Here is a 26,676-nt window from a genome sequence, read left to right as displayed (position 1 = left end):
CCACTTCTCTTGTGCTGCCTGGTTTGCACAGTTCCAGGGGCCATTCTTGGGTTCAAGATGGAGCTTTACTGAGTCTATATCACTCATGTCTCATCTGTATCACCACATTTTCTCTATCCACCTGAGTCTTTCCAATGATCCGTTCTAAACACAGCTACAGAAATCATGCTCATTCAGAGTCACTTGAAATTTAGAGTCATGCCTCAGTGCAATTTCAACAAAGACTACTGATTGCTGTATCCAGTTCCATTCAGACCCTTACATGCTCACTGTCTGGATGAAGGGTCTGAGGTCTTAGTGACTGAAAAGGAAGTTACATAAAGGAAAGCTGTTCTCTTCCTTCCAATATTCCTTGGATACTGAACTCACCTGTCTCCATGTTATTCTCTTATTTCTACTTCTGCTTTAAATCTCCACGCATCTCTTCTGCTCTAGTCACACCCAACTCTTTGCTGTTCCCAAATATACCATACAGGTTCCCATCTCTTTGCCTTTGCTTCTGCTGCATTTTTTCTCTAGCACACCTTTCCTTCCCTTCTGTGCTTGGCTAATTCTCCCAGATTCAAATTAAATAGCATTGGCTTCAGGAAGCCTCTTCTGACCCTCCAGAGATTCCCAGGGCATCCTACACCTGGCTCAGTACTTATCTTCCTGTTTGCTTCTCTGACCACCTCACTAGACTGAATTCTCTCAGGGCTAGGGAGATATGTTATCCATCTTGTATTCTCAATATCCACTACAGGATCTGGCACATAGTAGATGCTCAATAAATATTAGGTAAATGCATCTCCAGTAAAACAACCTAAAGAAAGAGCAATAGAATCAGGTAAGTGAAGGGCAAGAGTAACAAGGGAATATGACACACACATTCGGTTTTCCTCACCCATACGTAAAATAGTGCTAATCCTTTAAACGAAGACCAAAAGGGAAAGACAAAGAGAGAATAAAGAATGAAAGATAACGTATTCAGTTTGCCAAGAATGTTTATACAAGACTAGCTATCAAAATACTGGGGACTCTCTGGATAGGGCCAGACACAGTTCTGCGTACTTAGTAGGAGCTCGACACGTATTTGTGAGGTAATTGATTAATTCCACAAACTTTCCAATTCTAGCCATATTCAAACTAACCTTTGTGTACTGTTCAAGTTCCTATGTATGTTTCCCTAAGATAAAGAGGAGTTTATTTAAACAAATGTAACACATAGGTCTTTGTACTTTAGGACAGATTATAGTGCAAGGTGCTGGCCTAATTCAATGGGCAGTAATTGAAAAACAAATATAAGAAACTTGATAATATTTCAATTATCTCTTTTTTCTTCTTCCATCCAGATATAAGAAAAAGAATGAGAATTTATTGCCCTTTGTGCTAAAGATCTCAGCAAGTAAAAATCTGGAGAGCAATAATGCAGCTCAACTTTTCTAAGAAGTCTTTAAACTCAGAATTGTTCACAGTTTAAAAAAAAAAAACGGAAAATAGCCAAAAAATACACAAGCAGTAGAAAACTTGTTTAAAAAAATGAAACTCAGCTCACTGAACAGCAGAAAGTAGTTCATAGGTACCTTTCATGGTCAAATACTCTATTCCTTAACATGTTACATGTCAAAAACAACAGCCACCATCTTAACATGGTATTTTGTTGTCACTTTTTATTTTACTTATTTTATGATTCTATAATTTTTTTCTCCATGGTGATGTAGAAAAATATTATTGAAGAAAAGAGTATAAGCCTCATCTTGCCCTGAACAATAAAGAATTTTTTTAACAGAATTAAAAATGTTCATTCAAGTAAAAACAGTATATTTAGATTTGTTATTTCCCAAGCATTTTAAGTCTTTTCCATTTTCGTGTAGTACTCTAGCATTTAGCAGGCACATTCACAATTAACTATAGTTTTCTTTTCAGGGATTACGAAGAAAGAAAAATTGAAATCCTCAAAAGTCATTTCCCCTGATTTCTGTCATTTTCATGTAAATAGCTGCTGGATAGAAAACATCCAGAAACCCTGACTTTAATTCAAATGGCATCTTGACTGGGGAATGATCAACAATGTTGAACTGGGCAAACAAGTAGACTAGATAGGTGAGGAAAAGCAATGAGAAATTTATGGGCAAAGCTGCTATTTAATGAGAAAAAGGAATGTCCTCTGATCTCAAAGAGAATAAGTGATAAAAAGGAGAAGAGAGTGCCTGAATTAGGATTCTGAATTGCAGGCAGACAGAGGCTTTTTCTTCCCAGCCTCAGAAAGGTGTTTACACATCTCTGGGTAGAACTATGAAATACTGGACAATTATCTGTAGTTTAAAACAAAACAACACAAACTTCCCAGGGATGACACTGTTTTATATGTATTTTCTCCAATTTTTGCAAAAACCAGGCAAGGTAATATCATGATACCCATTTCAGTAAACCCAGGCCCACATTCACACTGTTCTTAGGAGAGAGAACTGGGATGTGAACACAGGTATCTCTGGCTCCAGGACGCATGCTCCGTTCCAGTGCAGCACACCAACTCCCACTTCTGTTATCAGCAAATCATCTGCTTACTCTCGAGCCTCTCTTCACCAGACCCCTGCCCTAGGCCAGGTTCTGACCATTAATTCACTGTCAGTATTCTCAGAAGGCTTTTGATTTCTGCTAAAAGGATATAGGACAGGAAAACACGCTGGTACACACCAGCCCCCATGCCAGCTTTAAATGAAGACACGATGCCTGGAGCTGTAGTCATTTTGTGACCATGTAGCTACAGACATGAGAAAGACAGACTAACATGCTGAAGATGACGAAGGGGAAAAAAGGAGCCTGGGTCTTCTTTGGGCTTACAAGCAGCAGAACCATTACTCATGACTATCTCCTTCCAGATTTCTTGTGTGAAAAACAAGCTCCCATTTTATTAAACAACTATTATTGAGTTTCCCGTTACTTTCAGTTGAAAGCTTTCCCAGCTGATACATTAGCGTTAGCTGAAAGCTAACTAACTAGGTATTAGGTGACTAATGATATATTGAGTAGGCAAGGAAGAACATGATCTCTGTCCCTTCCCACTTCCTATTGCTTATCCTGACACCATCTGGAGGAGAGACAAACCTGATATGCCCTGAAGACTTTTCTCTTTCTCCTACAGAAGCACAGGAAAGGGCTGGCTCCCGAGGTCCAAGATACTAGAGGTCAGCTCCAGAGACTGCCCCTGTCTAAGGAGGCCATTTTTCAGTCTGGAGGAGAAGTTTCGTCATTAAATAGTCATGCAGCTATTCCTTGTTCCATTTTCCTTTTAAATATATAGCGAGTAAAAACATAGGATCCTTCTATATAGTAGACCATTCTGAGGGATAATATGAGCTCAGGGGATTGTGTGCACTGGATACTTCTCTGTTTATAACTTCTTCCCATAAACTTGTTTAAATTTACAACCTGTGCCACTAATGAGTCTGTGCCCCACAGTTTTCCTTATCTTCCATTCTACGTTTTCAGTGTCTCTCCTCTTCAGCAGGGATTTATTGCCTGGCGGTCCATAGCTAGTGTTCTTCTTCCTTTCCAAATTGACTGTCCTTTCCAGAGATGGACAAAAGGGCAAGCTTCTGGACATACCTCAAGGCCAATGGCTCGTCTCTCCCCACTCTCAGTAATACCTCCTTCTGTGTTTACACAACTCAAGAGGCACATGCTCATTACTGCATGTATCACATTGTGTTATAAATACATTTGGGGTCTATTTTCCATCCTAGACTATTTAAAAGGAGGAAAGTCTATACTATGTACTCTTCTTGATATCTCCAATCGTTTGCAAACTCCTGGCACAATGTAGGCACTCTGCAAATGTTTGTTGAATGGATGGATGACTGACTTACTGAGAGAGGGAAAAAACAAACACTGCCTCAAGTTTTAACCTTGGGTGTCCCAAAGGTACTCAAGTACCTAAGTCGCAGGGTCATGTGCCTGGAGGACTAGCTCATGTGACACTAAATTAAAGTGCCCTGTTGGTAGAGAATGCCAACATGGTTGAAAGAAGTACTTCTTAAATCTCACCACAGAGCTGTGCTTCTCCATGTTTTAGTGTCAATGAACCCTAATGTGGAGCAAAAGAGAGACTTTGGAATCAAAAGATTTGCATTGATTGAGCTATTCATTCATTCATTCGAGATACATATACCTACCACATACTATGTGCCAAACATTGTGATACACATTAGGAGTGTAAAGATGAAAGACACAATTTCTGACCTCAAGGAGTGTAAAATATGTGTGTGTCTGTTTGCAGGGGGGCAGTTGATATAATGATTATCTATGGTTTCCATGCTCTGATGGGATATGCACAGGATAAGCTGGCAATAAACATGACAGGTATTTAACCAGTTGAGGGTATCCAGGGAGACTTCCTAGAAGAGGAGATTTTGGAGTTGAGCTTAGTCTTAATTGAATCTTTCATGTATTTGTGTGCTAAAAAGGTGAAGTGAGAAAGTTTGAAAACTGCTCTTACGTGTGCTATTTGCTAGCTTCTTTGGACCCATATTCAAAGAACGCTCAGATTGTGCTTGTCTTGAAATATTCATAATAGATAATATGGGGATCTTGCAATCAGAGCACTATATGATACTGTAACTAAATTAAGATAATGATTTATTCAACATTTCTTTCAACATATTTTCTTTAGTGTAACATACTATGACAGTTGGTATTGCAGGTATAAAATTATTTCACATAGGTGGGTCTCCCCCATCAAGGAACTTATACAACATAGGCATGATCTAAGTAGAAAGTGGTAAGTGAATTAAAGTAAATGAAACTTTTCTTAGATGAGAGAAAAATCTTTCCATCAAGTATAAGGAGGGGGTTAGGAATGTGTGTTTGAGGAGGTGATGCAACCTTGGAGGAGGAGTAGGATGTAGAAATATAAGGGTGACAACATTCTAAATACACTAGAGCTAGAAGGTTTCACAGAGATTGGCAAGTCCTGCCCTTCTGAAATTTTAATGTACATTCACAAGTCACTGGTTAAAATCTTGCTAAAATGCAGATTGTGATTCAGTCAGTTCCTATGGGGCCTGGTCATCTGAATTTCTAACAAGCTCCTAGGTGAGGCTAAGCTGCTAGTCCATGGGCCACACCTTGAGTAACAAAGGTCTGGTTCACATGCCTTGGAATAGACCAGAATCCTGAAACCCAGGGCAGGAAGGGTCTTGCCCACGCCACACAGCTGATTAGTATGAGAGTAGCTCTCTGTCTCACAGCACAGCAGCTCAGCAAGTAGTGCAGAGATCACGGGCTTTGGACTCTGGCTGATCCAGGCTCAATCTTGGCCCTGCTGCTAACTAGCTACAAAGCCTTGGACAGGTCATTTATCCTTTGTGTGCTCCAGTTTTCTCATTTGTAGAATACTGATAAATAACTCCTACCTTGTGGAAGACTTGTGGTAAGTCAGTGATACGATTGGCATACCAAAAATGCACAATAGTGTCTGGAACATAGAAGTCATCAAAACTCATAATGTGTCGTCTCTTTTCCTTTTTTGGCCAGGTTAAAATTGCCATCAGAGTGCATGGTCTTATCTCAATCATATCTTCCCTAGGGCCTGGGCTGTGTTAGCATCCAGTGATGTGTAGGTGGACAGTTAACACTGGCTGGCAAATAGGTGCCTGATTAAGGCCAAAAAAGAGGGTTTCATTCTTTTTGCTGTCTCTTTGGAAGAGGATTCAGGAAGTTAAACATACGTCCACTAGTGAATTTTTTGTACTTCTTTGGAATTGAGGCCTTTAAAACATCTATTCATTAATATAAAATGCTCAGTTAATATCACAAATATTAATGGTGGATGTTTTTCATTCCACTTTGGTTGATATCGGAACTATGTTTTTTCCTGGGTCCACAATTTTTTCAGGCTGTCTTAGCTGCTTACCTAAACACCAAGAAAAACTCAATCTCATAGTTTCCAAGGAGACAATAAGAAACAATGACTTGTGAAATGTCTTCTTTAACAAGAAACTTCCTGTTTCAAATACTAGCAAGCTAAAGGAAGGATGTTGCCATTTTTTGCATTATATGAGGGTTAGATTTAGTCTCAACTGGACTAAATTGGAAGGTGCTAAAGGTGAAAAGAAGAAAAAAAATCTATGAGGAATTAAACCTGTTAAACAGTGCAGAGCCATTATAAGAGCTGCTTCAGAAATCTATTTAGAAATCATTGCTCTTGTATCTGAATCATTACAGAGACACCAGCATCACCCACTTCTTATTACTGCAAACATAGCAACAGTTGCCATGCTAGCAAGAGATTCGCAGCACAAACACTGGAGTCAGGAGAGAGCAGGGCGGGGCAGAGCTGGAGTCACAGTGTTGAAGGCACACGGTGCTGCCTGTACAGATTTAATTAGGCCAGTTGTTCTCTTTGGTCCCTGTGCTGTGTCCTCTCAGACATTTCAGCAGAGCAAAAGCAGTCTCAAAAGCAGTATTTTGGGACCAAGTCTGACTTTCAGTCGTCCACAAACGTCACTGCCAAAGGCAGCATCTGTGTGCTTTGATGTACCTAAGAGTGGGTCTGGGCACTCATTTTGGTTATGAATGGAGAAAGGGCCAGGGCTTCTCTTCATTTCCAGGAATGAAAAACTCATAAAACTCTCATCATTAGAAAGTCAGGCTATTCGTTGTCCCAATATGTCATTTTGTCTAATTGAAAACTGAGAAATCTGTCACCATTTATTTAGTGGTTTGCCGCTGGCGAATCTTTGCAGGTTCCCTTCGTGTGGCTGGGAATCAGTTAATTAGTATTACAAAACGCTTGAAGAGGGAAGTGCACTCTGGCTCGCCCTTTGGGTTATGAGGGAGCCCATTTTCGGTTGCTAACAAGCATGCTGAGGGATAGAGAAGAACACGAAATTACAGCATCAGAATGGCCACGGTGAGAGCTGCATCTCATTCTCTCTCTCAAGTGCATATGCTGTAACCTAAATATGTCACTCGCTCACTCTTTTCATGCAAATCTTTTATGCTTGACAATAAATTCAGGTCCTTACAGCTTATAAAGAAGGTGCCAATTTTACACACGTAGGGCTCTTCTCATATCTCCACTTTTATTAATTTCCCATTTTTCATCACTTCCCCTTCTGAACAGAATATTTTGTTTGATGTTCTTTCTTTTACATTTTTCATGGAGAAGCCTGTTTTAAACGAAGGGTGATTTTAAAAGTCAAGGAACTGAAGGAAAAGATTGACATTTTTCACATGCTCCTAACTCCAAGGCTGACTGCCTTTGTTCTGTGTGAAATCGCTAAGCCTCTCTCCTTGGTACAGCAGTCAGAAAGGCTGGAGGCCCCACCCATGGTTTGTCAGCTGATTGCTAGGTGGCGTTAGGAGCAAAGCAACTAGAAAAGCGTCACTAACACAATTGCTCGGGGTCCACATGAGCTGAGAGAGAGTTCTTACACAGAGCCCTATCGCATTTAAGCAGACTATTTCCAATTCTGATGATTTGTAGGATATCAGTAGCATGAAATGCAGAGGGGACTAGCAATCAATTCATAGTTTTCTGTTCACTTTTTGTGTATGAGTGCATATGGGAGTTCTTTGCTTATTTCACTATAGCGCTTTCTGGGTATGGCACCTAGGGCTGTGGCAAAGAGGTTTTATGTAAATATAAATAGATGACTATACCTATTATTTGGACCTTCATGGAAATAGTGTGAACTTCCTGCAAGACCTTTCTCTACTTCCTGTAATTTTCCCTCCTTATTACATGACATTCAGAGACATAATGAGGAGATATACCAAGTTCTTTAACACCCTCACATCCATGTGAATAGCTATATATTTTCTCTCTCAACTCCATACTCTATGACATTAGGAAATTTTCTGCTTTTGCTAATTAGAAAAACTTATGGGCACCTCAAGAAGATTTGAGCTTAAAAAGAACGAGATAAAAGGCCACTGACAGGCATCCTGGCAATTGGTTAGATTCTAGCTGCTCTCCTTTGGTTTTTATATTTTTCCAGTGCAGAACCTTAATGAGCTTGATAACTGACCTTCGGCAAGTGTCACAAAAACTATACATCCCAGAGGTGATAACTATCCTGAGAAAAGAAGTTGTCTTGTCACTAGATTAGGCAAGCAACGTCTTACTCTCCTCATTATACAAACAGTGTGAGCAAGGCCCACAGAACTTAAGTCAAGGAGTGAGTCAGGCCACTCTCTCTATAAGCTCAGAAGACATAGCTGAAGTGCGAGTTAGATAGAGATGCTCTGAAATGCGCTGAGGTCTTTTGTAAATTCTACAGATGTCATATTGTAAATCAACAGTCTTTAATAAGTAAAGAAATAGTTCAGAAATCCAAAGATGCTATCTTTTTATTGTTTCCTTAAATTTATAAATCTTAAAATTGTTTCTATGTAGAATCAGCTAAGAGATGCTAGGCCTTAATTATGTTTATGAGTGAGAAAGGGCAGTGTTTCTCTTCATTTCCAGGATTGAAAAACTTATGAAACCCTCGTCATTAGATCATCAGACTATTTGTTGCCCCAAAATGTCAGCAAAAAGATTCTCTCAAAAAAAAACCACAGTGAATGCAATTGAATACTATAGTGGAGAATATATTTAATGAGGAAATGAAAAGAAGGCCTAGTTGTAAAACAACGTACTTGATTCAATAAAGAAATCATACTAAAGTAGAGTTATCCTCAAAACTGGTCCCCAAGTGTCTAGAAGGAAAGAGTTTATCCTTTTATATGTTCTGATTGGTTCTTGCTGCTTTAGAAATGTGGCCAGGGAGTCAGGCTGGTTTCCAGAGACATCCATTAAAGAAGATAAGGGGGCAAGGTTAGGCCATGGCATGCTGGTGAATGAGGCAGTAGATGTGGAGTTTGCTGTGTTCATGTTAGTTCTGTATTAGTGCAGGCAGCTGATTATAAAGATCTGTTATGAGCAGGCATAAGCTGAGGAGGTAAAGCGGCTAGTATCAGAGGTAGTCAGAGTGAGAAGGGAAAATTTCCCTGCAATCAAAGGCTATATTAGCCATAGACTGAGAGTGCACTACGTTCCACTGGATCTGGCAGAGCTTCAGAGGGAAGTAGTTCAGCACTATGGCTAGCTCCCTGTTGATTATCCTCAAAGCACAAACAAGAGGTTAGAAGTTTCTGCTCCTTAAAGATGGTTCAAACATGTTGGTCAATCTTAGTCTTCAGAGACAGCACGGTACAATGGAAACACTACCAGACAGACCCAGATTCAACTAGTAACCACCATTTTCCCACCACAGAGTTTCATACAAATTACTTATATCATTTGAGTTACAGTTTGTTTTACCTTAAAAATGGAAACTATGAGGCCTACTTTACAAGATTGTTATGAGGATTAAATGGCATAATGTTTATGAGGATTTATCATGATCATTCATTCATTCCACAAATAGGTATTTAGCACCTACCATGTGCCAGACATTGTACTAAGTATTGGAGATACAGCATCAAAAAGGAGAGAAGTTCATGCCCTCATGATGTTTACAGTTTAGTGGAGATACTAATAAAAAAGTAAATGATTAGCTAAAACTATAATTCCAGGTGGATATAAGTGCTATGAATAAGCTCTCATACTGATTCCTGTTGGTCTAAAGCTTGAACTTTAGTGGACCACATGGGGGAAACACAGCATGGGCCCAAGCAAGGTGGGAGGTCAGATAAAAAACACCAGTATAAAGCCAAAATCCTCAAAGATAACCCCAGAGTGAACCAGGAACAAGAAAATCCACTATACATAGGGAGATGCAGAGAATAAGTGCCCTATTTTATCCTTGGCTCCAGGTAAAGTGAGAAAAATAAGAAAGTGAGATATTTACCCTGAGAAGTCCATACACAAGCCCACACAGATACAAGTTTTAAAGACAAAAATATTACTACATATGTTTTATGAAAAACTCCAAGTTGAAGTTTTAAAGTGGTCCTGAGGGGTTAGTGTCCCAGATGATCAGCAAGAGCAAAAGCAAATCATCTATGAAGTAACCTACACCCAATAAGGGCCAAAGAATTGCCAGAGATAAAGTTCCAAGGAACATGAGCTCACAATAGAAACAAAAGTCTCTAAATACATGATGAAACCAGGAGCAAGAATCTGCAGAAATAAGAAACTACACAATTAGACCTATAAAGACTGCAGAGATTAGAAATATCAGATATTCCGACATAGAATATAAAATAACTGTGTTTGAAGAAAGAAAAGAATCAATTAAAAGCATGTGGAAGGAACAAAAGATTTTCAAAACTGTCCGGTCAAATTGCAAAAAAAAAAAAAAATACAACTTCTAGAAATGGAATGGAAATTAGAAATGAATTGAAATAGAAATGCAATGAACAGAACAACATATTGGATCCAGCTGCTGAGATGATACATGAACTTGAAGATAGGTTTGAAGAAATTACCAGAAAGCAGTATAGAGAAAGTAAAGGGTGGGAAATATTAAAAAAGAGATTGAGAAATGTGAAAAATAGAGTGAAAAGATCAAATACTTCTAGAGTTCCAAAAGAGAGAATACAGGAGATGGGGTAAAGAAATAGTAAAAGAGATAGTGGCTGAGAATTATCCAGAATGTATGAGAGATGCCAATGCTCTGATTCTGGACACCCAACAAATTCAAAGCAAGATAAATAAATTAAACCTATAACTATACAAGACATACTTAAGTTGTAAGATACCAAAGACAAAGAGAAGCTCTAAAAGCAGTTATAAAAGGCAGATTGAAAATAAAAGAAATGATAACTAGATTCATAGGTGAAATTTTAACAGCAACAAGGAAAGTCAGAAACACGTGGCATGCATCTTGAAGGTGCAGGGGGAAAGTAATAAAGACCTCAAATCCTATATCCACTAAAATTTCTTTCAAGAAAGAGAGGAAATTAAGATGTTTTCAGATGTTTACTTCTCTAACAGAGTCATGTTAAAGGAATTTTTAAAGATGCATTTGAGGAAAAGGAAAATGATCTAGCAGGAAAATGTGAAATGTAAGCATAATTAACAATGAAACAGTAAATATGGTAAGTCTAAATAAACCACAGCTGTATATGACAATAAAATACTATCTAAGCTGTAGAATTAAAAAAATCATTATAGAACTAAAATAATGGACATAAGTATCATATAATTCAGGAGGGAATGATTTGCAACAAAAGTGCTCTAAGATCTCTCTTTTGTTTGGGAGTAGGACAAATATATTAAATATAGAATTTGTTAAGTTAAATAATATGTTAAAGTTTCTAGGATACCCACTAAAGAATAGAAAAACAGAGTGCATATTCAAATAATCCAAAGGAAAACAAAAAAGGATAGGGTCAGGGAGGAAAAAAAACCTAGAGAGAATAAAATAATATGGTAGCAATGAATTCAAATTATTTCAGCAATCACAATGAATGTACAATCAATATGACAAAAGGTGTATAAGAACCTCACAGAGAAGATTATAAAATCTAACTAAAAGATATTCAAGAACGTCTAAATAAATGCAAAAATGTACTACGTTCATGAAAATGGAAACTCGATATCATAAAGATGTGACATCTTCCCATGTTGATCTATAGGTTTAAAATATCTGTAATCAAAGTCCTATTTTTTGTGTGTGGAAAATGTAAGCTGATTATAAAATTTATATGGAAGAGTAAAAAGCCAAGAATAATCAAGAATAGCCAAAATGATACATGCCCTACTAGATATCGAGACTTTTAATAATGCTACTGTAATTAAAATTGTGTTCTATTGACACAAGGGTAAACAACTATCCCAATGGAACAGAACAGGAAAACTGAAAACACACCTAGCTAAATGTAAATCCTTGATATTTGAAAGAACTACTGTTACAGATCAGTCAAGAAAGGGGCGCCTATTCCTTTTAGGAAGGAAGGAAAAGAAAGTTCACAATCATTATTGCATGTTTGTTCATCCTGTCTCTTTATACCTGGACTACACCTCCATCATCTGCCTCTTCAATGAAACGTTTCTTAACTACCTCTATTCAAAGCAATCTCTCCTTTTTTAAACACACTGAGAATGAATGCATCAATCACTTCTCTCCTCACACTTTTCAGGTACCTACATTCTATCTTTTTGTTGGTTGAAAAGAAATAGGTGGACATTTAATGCCCTAATGGTGAGGCAATGAGGTGGAAAAAAGTTTGAATTAACATGTGTGATTCATTATTTTTGTACAACAATAGATTTGAACTTGATGGGAATGGAGGGGTCAAAAACTCTAAGTGCCAGAGTTTTACTCACTTAAAATGCAGAAATACAAAGCCTGGCATTCACAGCCCAACTAATGATTCCGCTAATTTGTTATAAATAAAAATATTTAATATTCACCACATACAGTTACATTATAAACGAGATATTGTAGGCACTTGAATAAAAACAAAAGACAGTTTCTGTCCTTAAACTACTTATGAGTTAATGGGGGATAAAAAATAAATAATTATAATATAAGACAAAATAATGCAAGTGCATAAAGTAGCACAAAGTACTATGGCTTTTGGTAAGGTATGGGTGGGGATGGGGTAGCCCTAGACAAGGCTCTCTCATGACATAGTGATTAAGCTGATTGAGATATTACTGAAGGCTGATTAACATTTTAACAAGATTGGGGGAGGGGCATGAAGGTTAAAATATAGTTAGGATATAGGGATAGGTTGACAGTAGGTTAAACATAGGGTGTGTATGGGAACGAGTAGAACTTCTAATTTGTCTATAGTGTGTGTCACTGGGGATGCTATCACTGTTTTGCACAGGATAATTCTTTATTATATAGGATTGTCCAAAACATTGTAGGCAGTTCAACTTTCTGGCCCCAGCCCACTAAACATCAGTAGCACCTCCCTAGTCATTGGGTCTACCAAAAAGTGACTCATACAGTTCCAAAAGCCCTAGAATGCATTTGAGAAGAGACAGAGTGAAAGCATCACTCTGTCTGGAACCACTGGAACATGTTCAGTGGGAAGTAAAATTGGAAATGTGTATCATTGATCATTTTGGATTCCAGAATGACATAATTTCACTTATTTTTAGAAGCAATGGAGAATTATTGGTGGTTTTAAAGTAGGGTAATGATATAATTAGAGTTCTACAGGAGGAAAACTATGCTGGCAGTAGAGGGTTAAGTGGATTAGGGCATGGGGAAGCTGGAATGGGAGAGAAGCTAAAGAATTTACAAAGGAAGCAGAGTGGTCAAGGTTGCACACGTGAACTGAGGTTAACTCTGTGTGAGTGTGTGAGTGTATGTGTGTGTGTATGGTGTGTGTGTGTGTGTGTGTGTGAGAGAGAGAGAGAGAGAAGGAGAGAGAGAGTTGGAGCCATGGATTGTATGAAATTACAAGAAAACTCACGAAGAAGAGAGAAGCAAGGTGGGAGGAGTTTAAGGTGCTCATGAGCACAGTGTTGAAACTGATTGTGGTGAGCTGGCAAGAAAAATAAATTGCGGATGAAGAGAGAATTGGAAGAAAAGAGAACATTTAAGGAGCCTGAGGGAAGTTTTAGTATCAAACAAGCATAGAGGAGTGGTGATAGTTTAAAAAGTATTTGACTTTCTCGGTGGCAAGGAGGAGACACTACTGCTGTAACTGGATAAACAATCCTGCTCCACAACAGCAAATGGAGGTGACCCCCTCACCGCTCTCGTTTTTTCATTTCTCCTAGAAAGATCAGTTTCATGGTGCTATCATCTTACACAATTGCTTCATTGCAGAAAAACTATGTATAAATTAAAATTTTATAATTTATACTCAACTGTTGTAGTTGGATTGCATTCTAAGTATACTAGGCAAGCTTTCTATTTAAAGGAACTCTTTGACGGATCCTTTTGAAATGTGAAACATTAATTCCAAACGTATCACTTTTACAGTTCCGATCTCTGGATCTCTGGTTTTCTTCTGGACAGCTAACTAGGTCACAGCGTTCTATTCTCAGAGCCCAGCCCCACACAAACACTAATTGGTTTTCGCATCTGAAAGGTTGTGCATCACTTTGCCATTTCTAAATTTATATGATGTAATCCATGTACAAGATGGGAGATTTCAAACCCTGCGGGAGGAGCAAGCGCCACATGCTTAGTTTTCCAAATATATCTAGAGACATGAAATATTTTAAAAGAAGCAGAATTTCAGGACAGCCTTCCTCAGTCTCAGATTTCATCAATTTGTGGTTTTAGTAGAAATCAGTGAATTTCTATTACCTGTGGAGAAAATATCTGACACAAGTTCCCACCTTGACATTTATTTTGTGAAGGAAAATAATAATCATTAAAAACAAATATGCGAACAAATAACAACCAAAACTCCCATCAAATCACGCATTACAAAACTATAGGCTGTAAACTCCATAACCAAAAATGGAAAAATAAATGTACCATTTTTAAGACATCGTTGAGGGCTCTGAGGCCCAGAATTGGGAACATTCATTAGTCAGGTCTACAGGCCAGATCTTGTACCCTTTATTTAAAAGCATGATGCCAAGCTAAAAATTATACCTTGTATGATTTCAGTGAGTGAGTTAGAATGCCTCTTAGATCAGACATTACTAGTACATTACAAGGACTTTTGGGAGAGACCATACAGGTAACCAGCCTTCAAAATGATCTCCTTTGGTCGCAGCTGCTGTTTCAGGAAACTCTGTTCTCACTTTTCTGTTTATCCCATCAGTAGCATCCCCTTCCCACAGAGTGACTGGCAGGTTAGCATTGCAGCATTCTCTTCTAGCATGCTTCTTATACTTGGATGTATATTCGAATCACCTGGGAAAATTTAAAAGCTTCTGATGTGTGGGTGCCACCCCTATCGATTTTGGTTTAATGGTCCTGGGCATTGGTACTTGTAAAAGCTCCCCAGCTGATTCTAATGTGCAGCCAAAGTTGAGAGCCACTGTCTTCCAGGCTGTTAAACTCCTGGCCCTCCTGGAGTTAGTCCATCAGTTCCTGTATCCTCAGGCTCCCTGACTTTAAAAACCTCTTGATCTTTGGTCTCACTTGCTCTGTCTTTCGTATACACAAGCTGAAAAAGCAGGCTTGGGAGGAGTAGCTGAATTCTTTCTCTGACCAACTTCCAGAAGAAACTGGAAGAAGTCCAGCAGATACAAGTATTGGCAAAATATATCAAGCTTCTGAAAAGTGCCACCTCCTATGCCAGAGAAATTCAGAAAGCATAGAGGAGTCCTGGGCGAGAATTCCAGCTCTGCCTCTATAAACCTAGGGAAGTTACTTACCCTTTCTGAGCCTCATCCTCATATAAAAATTGGAATAGCTGCTTCCTAAGGCTCACTTAGATGACTATTCAGTGTCTAAAATAGTGCCCAGCATGCAGGAGATGCTCAATAGTGATAGCTATTTAAACGGAAAGAATAGAGAAAACAGTTGAAGCTTGTTCACTGTTTATGCTCCAAACTAATGATAATTAAGATTTATTGAGTGAATTTATCCAATCCTTTATCTACGAAACAAATATTTATTGCACATTGACTTTATGCCAATTACACTGCTAGATACTAGGGATACTGCTATAAATAAAACAGACGTGATTCCTATCTTGGTGCATCTTACAGCTTAGCTAAATGCTTTACCTATTTCTGGAGTTGCTTTCAAGCAGTCCAAAGATTGAGCTTGCTAGAGGGATGGTACAACTCACAAACTGACCTTCAGTGCATGCTCACAGCACTCACGGTGTACTAAGTTGGTAAGAGAAATTTGAACCAAGTACACAGACAAACACTTATCAGAGTTCCATAACCCTTGTGAAGGGCCAGGAGGGTATAAAAAGCCTTAGGAAAATATCAAAAGGAGCATCTCAAAAAACTTGATGGGTTTTTCCCACTCCATTTGGGCGGTTTTATGAGTAGTGGTATACCTCTTTGGGTTCTTGAAGGCCAGAGAAGCCATGTTCCCTCCACCCTCAACTCACTCAATTGGGAGGGCTGCTGTGCCTCCCATGCTGTGTGGCTATGTATTGTAAGTTGTGTGACTTATCTACACTATAGGTTCTTGTATCTTTTGCTTGGGTCTGCTGGCATCTTTCAATCAATCAGTCACACCTGTGACAATACTGTCTCTCTCAATAACAATCTTAAGTGGTATTATTATCTGTGTTTTACATATAAGACTTAGGTAAATTGCCCAGGGTCATTGAGCTGGTCAATGGCAAAGCTGAGATTGAACATCCAATCTGTCTGATGCCACAACTCATCCTCTTAAACCTCTGCCTCAAGAGGACACCTGCCTCAGGTGCTTTGGAAATATCAAAATCTGACTGTTCAGAGAATTAATTTTAAAATCACAAGTAAAGAATAAGAAGAGCAGATGGAACTAAAAGATGGTGCTGTGACCGAACCTAATCTAATCTTGGCCTATGAGCCCCTTATGAAATTAAGTGAGAGACTGGAAGCCAGTAAAGAATTGTGTCCAGTTGGCCTGGTTATCAATCAAACCTGCTGATACTTAATTTCATGACATTCTGTAGATTAAAGTCTTCATGATTCAGATTCCCATCTCTTCATAGCTGCAGCTGCAACTCTTTTGTCAGACCAGGAATATAATAACTACGGCTAAAAAGGCAACAGTGGCAATTTGTAGATGGTATAAGATCCTTTCTAACTCCAGATAATCTTTCTCTACCTTCAACGTAAGAAATTATACTCAGATGATGGAGTGTGTGAGTGTGTTTACATATGCGCGTGTGTGAGTGCGCATGCATAACGGCTCAGGTGCAAATGCTTTGGAGGTCATGTGGAAGTACAGAGACTTTAAGCCAGTCATTTCTGATTTTCCATGGGTTGCAGTATGCACTTTCTAGGGTATCCATCGAGCTCATATAAGTGACTGCCTTTTCTGCTCCCCAGCCAGAACAGGGGCCCCTGGAAGCCATGATCATATTAATGAAATATGACCCCACTTCCATTCCAACTATGTTTGCTTAGACCAGAGGTGTCCATTTGATCCAAAAAGGGCCAATTGTTTTCTCTCTCGTGGCAGACTGCATTTATTCCTAATTTATTATGCTTTTTGTATCTATGCCCTTTGCCATGTGTCTTTGCAGTTCCTCCCACTGGAGGTTGAGTATATTTTCTTTCTCTATTGAAGTTAGACTCGGCCATGTGACTTGCGCGTGGAATGTCACAGGATGCAACTTGAGCAAAAGCTTTAAATGTGCATGTGAAGTTGGGCTTGTCTCATTGAGTTCCTAGCTTTTGCCTGTGAGAAGAACATGCCTTAAGTAGCTGCTGGTCCAAGGAGGGGGAGAGATACATGGAGCAGATCTGGATACAGCCTGCAGCTCAGAGTCAAGCCCACCTAAAACCAGCCCACAGACACATCAGCAAGAAATAAATGCTTATGGTCATATATTCTTAAATTTGCGTGGGGGTTTATATAGAATTCTTATGGCAATAGATGACTGATGTATCTCTCTTTGAAACTTGACAATTAAGCTGAGAGACAAACAGACTATCTATTGGGAACTGGGGCATGCAAACAGCAGAGCTCACTATAGAAGAATGCTGAACTTTTTTTTCTCTTTTACTAACTTGCCCCTTTGCTTAAATTTTTTTTTTTTTTTTGGCTTTTTTTCATTGAGGTGAAGTTCACATAACACAAAATTAACTGTTTTAAAACGAACAATTCAGTGGCATTTAGTACATTCACAATGTTTTGCAACTACCACCTCTATCTAATTCCAAAATATTTTCATCACCCCAAAATAAAACCTTGTACTCATTAAGCAGTTACTCCCAATTACCCCCTCCCCCCAGCCCCTGGCAACCACCAATCTGCTTTTTGTTTTTATGGTTTTACCTATTGCTATGGATTGAGTTGTGTCCCCCTTCCACCAAATTCATATGTTGAAGCCCTAACCCCTTATTTGACTGTATTGGAGACAGGGCCTTGAAGGAAGTGATTAAGGTTAAATGAGGACAGAAGAGTGAAGCCCTGATCTGACGGAACTTGTGACCTTATAAAAAGATGGAAAGACACGAAAGCTCTCTCTGCCATTTGAGGGCACAGTGAGAAGGTGGCCATCTGTAAGCCAGGAAGATGGCCACCTATATGTCCCACCAGAACCTGACTATGCTGGCACCCTGATCTTGGACCTTCAGCCTCCACTGTAAGAAAATAAATTTCTGTTGTTTAAACTGTTCAGTATACAGTATTTTGTTACGGCAGCCTGAACTGTGCGATACACCTATTCTGGATATTCATATAAATAGGGTCATGCAGTATGTGACCTTTTTGCCTGGCTTCTTTCATTTAACATGTTTTCAAGGTTCATGCACCTTGTAGTATGTATCATTCCTTTTTATGGCTAAATAATATTCTATTGTATGGATACCACGTTTTGTTTATTCATCTGTTGATGGATATCTGGGTTATTTCCACCTTTTGGCTATTATGAATAGTGCTGCTATAAACATTTGAGTTCAAGTATTTGTTTGAGTCCCTGTTCTCAATTCTTTTAAGTATACACCTAGGAGTGGAATTGCTTGGTCATATGGTAATTCTCAGAATTCTGAACTTTTGGTGCTCAGATCCTCAAAGATGTTTCTTGGTTCCCACACATGGAATTCTTCCTTGAGGTCCATAGATAACCCCAGAATACTTGGAATAAATTCCTTTTGTTGCTATAGCTAGATGATTCTTGTTTTAGCTAGAGTTAATTTCTGTTACTTGAAACTTAAAGAACCTAAACTAACAGACAATAAAATATCTAATTTTTGGTCATAATATTATAAGGAAAATGGGCTCAGAACTCCTGTTTCAAAGTTTGCCACAGGGGTGGTAAATCGCCTGTCGATACTAATCAAGTCAAGCGACTATCTTGCTGAGATTCTGGAATCTGACTTGACTGTAGACTACTGCTTAGATTACACTTACCTCTGGGACCAGGCAGCATAGGACCTTGCATTTAGAGCATATTCCAATTCAAAACGACTCCGTAAAGCTGCCACATGACTCCGGCCAGGCCCTCCCCGGCCCACCAGGCAATCAGAAGAAGAGGAAGGCGAGAGAGACCCACTGCTGTTACTGGATGCAGGAGACATCAGCTGAATGAAGGAGGGGCAATGTCAATCCTTTAATAAATTCAAAGGCTTAAAGGCATAGAATAGAATATGCACTTATTTTAACTTTCTATTTTAGGATTTCTCATATTTTAATTTCTATTCATCTCAGCTTGCTTCTGCCTTTTCCTTTGGGCCTCTGATAGCAACACCTAGCTAGCTTGATTTACTTTTTTGACCCAGTTCTATGCTGAGAGCTGGCCCATTAAACTTATGCTCATCTTTCAGAAAACACAGTAGGCTCAAATCAGATTTACAAAATAGGTATTTAGAAGGTTATTATTTAATGGTTAAAAGATTCTCTACATTTTCCAGTGATTCACGGCAGAGTTCCTTTAAATTGTAGTTTAAAATTATTCCCTTTACATGAGATTATTCCCTCTACATAAAGTGGATTTTGGATTAATGCACACTTTTCCAAGAATACATCCATTTTATAAAATGAAGGATGTTTTACTGTCTGGCAAGTGTGAAGATTAAATAGAGTTGTTGTGAGAGAATTTTTAAAAATAGTTACAAATGGTTAAGTATAGCTAGAAAATGGAGTATGAGAGAAGAAAATGAGAAAGACAAGAGGAAAGATAAAAAAGTAGTTTTCTTGAATTTTTGACAACCTTGCTGTTTATGTACTCTACCTAAACCAATCGAGAATGTTAATGCTTTCGACATTATAATTTCATTACACATGTAGACAGTAGACTTGGTTTTAAAAAAATAATTTATGTAAATTCTACGTTCTTCATAGTAGCCAAGACATTTCTATGTAAAGCTCTGAGAATCATGTGATGTCAGTGTTAAAATGAACCTTCAAATTCGTCAACAATTGAATCTCTTCTGTGCATCCTTTTCAAGTCAGCTATGAAGGCTGATGGGGAACCTCCAGTGATGGGGATCTCATTGCCTCCAAATCCGTTCATTTATCATAGGACAGCTCTGACCATTAGAAAGTTCTTCCTCATAATAAACCACATCTATTATTGCACTTCATTCCCATCTGTTGGCCCACAGAGAACAAGGCCAATCCCTTTGCCATACGATAGTTCTTCAGATGTTTAAAAACAGCTGTTGGACTCGTTCTAATTTTCCTTTCTCTGGGACAAGCATCCTTGGTTCCTCTAATTGATTCTCACATAATGACTTTACATTCATTCACCTTTCTGATCACTCTTCCCTACAATTTGTGTCCCAGTTTTAATTATCCCTTTAAAAGGACATAACTGGGTACTATTGTGTTTGGCTATCTCAGAACAGAGAGGAATGATTACATCCTTTTTTCTGTAGTAAGACAGCCACTTCATATTCTAACTCCCAAAGAGCTTATTATCCACTAACATTCATGATGCTCCTGAACTACATCTCCACCATTTGATACTTTTACTCTTGTTTCGTTGACTCTGGTGAGTGACATTATATTTATTCTTGTTAAATTTATTCTTGTTAGACATGTCATACTACTTTACACTACAAGATATTCTAGAATCCTGCTTTCGAATATTTGCTGTTGTGGGAGATCAAAATTGGCCACACTGAAATATATCTCTTTACCTTGATTATTTTCTCTGATGAACATTTGACCTCCCCCAAACTGCCTAAAGAATTTAACTTAGAAGACCTGTTCCAAGAAGGAGGCACTATTCGATGATGGCTGTATTATAATGCAAAATAGATGTTACAATAGGAAAGGCACCAAGCCCATTTTATCAAAAATTCTGTCTCTCCCTGGCCACATTCTCTAGGTGGCCCTACAAGGAGTTGCCAGACAAACATTTACATTTATAAGGGAAATCTCCATTTGTAAAGGTATCTCCCTCTCTGTACTGAGAAGAGGGGGGATGACTTCATCTCTAGAAACTTATCAATGTGGAAGGTGAGGCCTTAAATCTGCATACTCTTGTTTACTGTACTTTTCTGGTAATCTCCCATAGCTGTCTCGCCCCCCACCCCCAACATCCTCCTTTGTCTACCTGAATATGCTATTTAAGGTGAAAACCTTCAACATTTGTCAAGAAACTCAGTTTCCCTGGCTTCTCCCATATATACATGTTATTAAACTTTGTTTGATTTTCTCCTGCTAACCTTCCTTTTTAATTATTTGGTCAGCCATAAGAATCTTAAGCAAAAGGGCAGAGGAGGATTCTCCCTCTTCCCCAACACTGTCTCTCTCAACTTTGTTATATCTGCAAATGTGATGAGCAGCACCCTCTTGACCTTGGTCTAAACCAGTGACTAAAAACTTGAAGAATGGAGAGAATAGAGCCTTATGGAACTCTGCAAGTCAAGCCCCTTAAAGCTGATTCTGGTCCATAAATTAATGCAACCAAGTCCAGCAAATTCTCTTTGCACATAGCCCCATAGCTATTCATCTTCTCCTCTAGGGGAGACTGTGTTAAGAGGCTTGGTCAATATAACAAGACAAGCTACTTTAGCAGATCCTACCATTGTCCCTGTTTCTGGAATCCATTCTCTGATCTAACTGGATGTATCCCCAGACTTGGAGCAACCTTGCCCTGTCAAACACAAAGGTTCAAAGTGAGAGGATACTTGGAACTCAAGCCTTAAAGGCATCTCCCAACACCCAAGGCCTCTGGCAGATGCTCTGGTCGGTAAGGGCTGCTGAAGTCCCACCAAATAGACACCTACTTCTCTCCACTTTGTATGTTTCAGGACTGACGAGAGATGAAAGGAAATTTTACATCTAAAGACTGAAACTTCCCTCTACATAAAAGGCTTCCTCTTCAGAAGTTCCAATAAACAGTCATGAGACAGAGCCACTCACTGCAGGATGCAATTGCAGACCCGGAACTCTTTTCCAATAGACTAGGTTCTGGCAACTCTTAGTTGATATTTTTTTAAGAGAACTTGCTTTGAATGGTTCCACTTCGGGATTTAGTTGTACAATCTCAGGTTGATGCTCTTTCCCCCTTTTTTGCCCCTTCCCTTCACATGCACGTGTATATGAGACTGTGTGCCATGTCCATCCCCCTCTCCTAAGGCACTCATTTGCATTTGGGAATATATTACTATTTTTGAATTAGTGCTCATATTTTAGCTCCCTTGACTATCTTCAAATGCTATCTCCTGACCAGGTGTATAGAAAATTAAGGCGATTATAGAGAAAATTAAAGCAAACAGCTCCTTGATATTAAGGGAAGATGATTCCATTAGCCTGATTACCAACACATATTACTTTATGCAACATATGTGTGGTATAAAAGCAATGCTTCCCAATTAATTTAGGCAATAATTTTAGTGAAATTTTCTTTTTCTTAAACATAAATGAACAATGCTTAATATTTTAGCTTATATTTCACTGTATGTAGGAACTTTTGTATGTATAGAAAAAATTGATTTAACTAACTACCTTCTAACATTGTTATATTTTCAAATTCTTACATAACAATTTTTTAAGCGGGGCATGCCTGTGTCCATTTGCCCGCCTGATCATTTGTTAGAAGGGCCCAAATTCACTCTGAATTTGCCTTTGCCCCTATAGATGCAGTCAATTCTGCTCCATGCCAGGAATTTAAAGAACAGAGTAAAAATGTGAACAGAGTTACGGACACTCACGCTTACTTTCTCTCCGTAAGCACCATCTTACCTACGTTCCCCAGCAGCCTTGGACAGTCACAGCTTTTCTATGGACATATTTCAAAAGCTCAAGTTCTTACCTCAATGTTGCAAAGACACTCTTCTAACTTGGTAACAACTTCAGAAAATTCTGGTCTTCCCTGTAAATAAAGAAAAGACTTTTTTCCTAAAGAATAAAAGGGAGGCAACTCTTTGGATTTTAAAATTGGGTATTTGCATTTGTAAAGAATGAGATTAACAATAAAGTATATTTTCATTTAAAATACACTTGTATTGAAGTATTAATTGAATGTTCATTTGCTGCTCAGGGAGGAATGTTGAGTCTTCCTCTGATAAGAGTTTTAAGGCAGAATTTGCAACTACATTCAGATAATGAAAAAGTGGAAAAGCTTTAATTAGCTTTGCATGTTTTTAAATGGCAGGTTTTTCTCTTCAAAATGAAAGAATAAAAGTGAATACTAAAAACTATTAACTATCTCAGTGCCTTATAATATACTGTACAATGTATCTGTAGGAAAAGAACTGCTAAAGCTAATTATAAAATTAGCTTCACTTTGAAAATACCATCTCAGATGCAAAACTAAGATCAACAGAAACCTCATGACTATGCCCTATTTTAGGGGTTAAGATAAGCTTTTTATCTTCAAAAGCTGCCATTAAAGATATTGTTCATTATGAACTTCTGTGTCAGATGAGTTTGGTTAAAAAAACATGTATTGTATTGTATGCTGATTACATTCCAAGCTTTGTTCTAGTTGCTAAGGATATAAAAATGATTATGGATCTATGGAAAAAACTCTTGGAATTTTAGAAAATGTTGGTCTCTTCTGAAGAAATTATATGCCTCCTTTTGTCAGATCCAAAGGACTACATAAACCATCATTTCTCCCTTTATGAAACTTTCACTGCCAGGAGGTGGATAACCCAATTTAACATTCAGGTGAAGGAGCCAACTAATTTAGATTCTTAGTAGAGCAATTTCTATCTTAATATCTAGGCCTCCCCTGAGGACACTGCTTTCCCCAGAGCCCTCTCAAATGGAAGCCGTTTTCTCGCCCATATTCCTGGTACCACTAGGTTGGTGGGGATGGCGGTGGTGAGTGGGGGTCTGTGTCTTCCTTACTGTCATTGCAATTTCCAAATGGTTTCTCCTCTAAAAACCACCAGCTTATCAAACTAGTCTGCTGAATCACTCTCCCACATTCTTTGAAGGTTCTAGCTTTTGGCTCACTGTCCTCATGTTCTCTAACATCTCTCAGTGCTTTTATTATCCAAGTAGATAATCATTACAAAGGTCTGACCTCTGGGTTTCTTTGTCTCATCTTCTGCAATAGTCTTACCCTTCACCCTCCCTTAGTCATTTAGCTCTCTGGTCATACCCTAGACCCCGTTATTAACAATGCCTGCAACCCCTCCATGCTCTCCAGCCTCTCAGTTTCTATCAGGGCACTTTCTGGGCTCTATCTCCTTTCTTTCTAGCTCACTTCTTTTAGAACTCTGACTCCAACAATCTTTGACCACACAAACCATCTTACCATTAAAAAAAACCCAACTTTTTATTGTGAACATTTTCAAATATACCCTAAAGTAGAAGAGAATAGTACAATAAACACTCATGTATATATCACTCAGCCTTAAAAACCATGTTTTTGTTAATATTGATCTATCTATCTATCTATCTATCTATCTATCTATCTATCTATCTATCTATCATCTATTGTCTAATCTATCCCCCCCATTTTTTTGTTCATATTACCATCTTTTCACTGTCATTCACTCACCTCATTTCTCCCCTTACTTAGTTTAGATTTCATTGGCAATCATATCTCTCCCTTCCGCACAGCCTCAATTCCCTTGCCCTACCATGCATTTTGTACACTATTGGAAAAATCCCAATCGTGATTAAATTCATCCTGACTGGTCTTACTTCAAAATCATGACCCTCTAACCTCAAGTGGACCCTCAGTACTGCCTAGAGAAGCTATTACATATTTCTAGTTTACTTTCTCTCTCACAATCCAGATGGCTATTTTGTACCTTTTCCTCTTTCCTCAAACCTCTAGTTCCCACTACATCGACCACCCACCTATGTCTAAACCCATATAATCTGCCTTCACTCCCATTTCTATAGATGAACTCTGCCTGATTCTATCTGAGGCCAAGTCCTTCAGTGTGTACTAATCTTATCCCTGTTAATCTACTCAAGGACATTGCTCTAACAAAAACTCTCCCTTCTATTTTTTTGCATCATCAATAATCTCTTTGTAGTGTTTAATCCATCAACATACAGACATACTATATTCTCCCATTTTAAACAATAACAAAATAAAACTCTTGACTCCACTTCTTCCTCAAGTTACTACTCCATTTCTCTATTCACCAAAAATGTCTGAAAAGTTGCCTAAATTTGCAGTCTTTTATTCTCCTCCTTCCATGTGTCCTCCACCCCAATCAGGCTTTCTTCTACAACACTGCTGAAACTGCTTTCGTCAAGGATACAAAGACCTACTCCCTTATTGCTAAATTCAATGGTTAAGTCTCAATGCTCATCTTACTTGGCACAGCCTTAAATATAAATAATCATTCCTTTGTCCCTGAAACATTTTTCAATTGAATTTGAGGTCACTATATTCTTATTATTTTTCTCTTCTCTCACTTGCTATTTCTCAGTCTCCTCTTTTAGTTTCACTTCTCCTCTTTATCTTTAAATTTTGGATTGCACCAACTCAGTTTTTGAGTCTCTTCTCTTCTCTATAGAGTTAATGTGTGGAGGATTTATCATGACTTTAAAAAACAACTCCCAAATGTCTACATCTAGCCAGTACTCTCCCTTGAACTCTAAACTCATATATGCAATTTCTTGTATTTATAATCTTCCCTTCTTCAACAAATAGCAACTCCATCCTTTCACTTGCAGAGGCCAAAAACATAGGGTAATCTGTGATTTTCTCTTTGCTGTAGTCTTGCTTCTAATCCACCAGCAGATCATATTCATTCTGCCTTTAAAATGCATCCAGAATCTGAATAGCCAAGTAGCATTTATATTGGATCAACCTTCCCCCAGATAACAACTGTAAACTCTGGACTAAATGTAAAAGACAGCTTCCTGAAGGCAGGAGAGAGGGAACAAAAGCAGGCAGATTGTGGAGAGGAGTCACTCAGAAGAAAGGTGGGGCATGGGGTAAGTTTCCTGTCTTTTCTTTCTTTTTTTTTTGGCAACATTTACCCTGAGGGCAGGCCCCAGCTCCATTTTAGGAAGCAATTAAAATTCTGATGGAAAGTCTGCAGGGTTGCTTGCTTGAAGAACCAGAGGACAGAATTCAGGACAAACAGAGTGACTAGCTATGGTTTTGTAGTGAATTATCACAAATTCAGTGGTTTAAAACAACACCCACTTATTATCCCACAGTTTCCATAGGTCAGGAGTCCAGTACAGATTAACTGGGTCCTTTGCTCAGGGTCTCATCAGACTAAAATCAAGGTGCCAGCTAGCGCTGTCATTCTCACCTGAGGCTCAGGGGCCTCTTCCAAGCTCACTGGTTATGGGAAGAATTCATTTCCTTGTGGTTGTATGACTCAGGTCCCTGTTTTCCTGCCAACCGTTGTCTAGGGATGACTCTCAGCTCCTAGAGGATGCCCACAGTTCCTGGCCACACGGCCCCTACATGCAGTTCATAACACGGCTGTTTACTTTCTTCCTGACCAGCAAGGGCGTGCTCTCTAACTTCTTCCTCTGTGACCAACTGGAGAAAAATTCTCTGCTTTTAAAAGGCTCATCTGATTAGGTCAGGCCTACTCTTGATAATCTTCCTTTTGCCATATGAGGAAACATAATTATGGGAGTAATATCTCATCATATTCACAGCTTCTGCCCACACTCAAGGGAAGGGGGTTTTCCTCGGCATGTACACCAGGGGGCAGGAATCTTGGGGGCCATCCTAGAATCCACTTATCACACATAGACACTAGAAAATGAGAGGAGATCCTGGAAGGAGAAAGTCTGAGAGAGGGAGCCTCAGAATCTGCATATAAAC

At 38.7% G+C, this 26,676-nt stretch overlaps 1 protein-coding gene across 1 annotated transcript in view; it reads right to left on the bottom strand.

Annotated features, from left to right (window-relative positions):
* Positions 1 to 26,676, bottom strand: part of TNNI3K (TNNI3 interacting kinase) — a 270,883-nt gene that overhangs the window by 30,081 nt on the left and 214,126 nt on the right. Inside the window, exons 22-23 of the mRNA XM_058538296.1 lie at positions 22,723 to 22,782; positions 18,870 to 19,039 (exon numbers count right to left, since the gene is read on the bottom strand). Of these exons, the coding sequence (XP_058394279.1) occupies positions 18,870 to 19,039; positions 22,723 to 22,782 (230 nt within the window). The remainder of the gene's footprint in view (positions 1 to 18,869; positions 19,040 to 22,722; positions 22,783 to 26,676) is intronic.

Source organism: Diceros bicornis, chromosome 4 (genome assembly GCF_020826845.1).
Source record: "Diceros bicornis minor isolate mBicDic1 chromosome 4, mDicBic1.mat.cur, whole genome shotgun sequence".
In the NCBI taxonomy this organism is placed as follows: domain Eukaryota; kingdom Metazoa; phylum Chordata; class Mammalia; order Perissodactyla; family Rhinocerotidae; genus Diceros; species Diceros bicornis.
The sequence above is the reverse complement of the archived record's forward strand: the minus strand, read 5'-3'. Positions and strand labels throughout refer to the sequence as shown.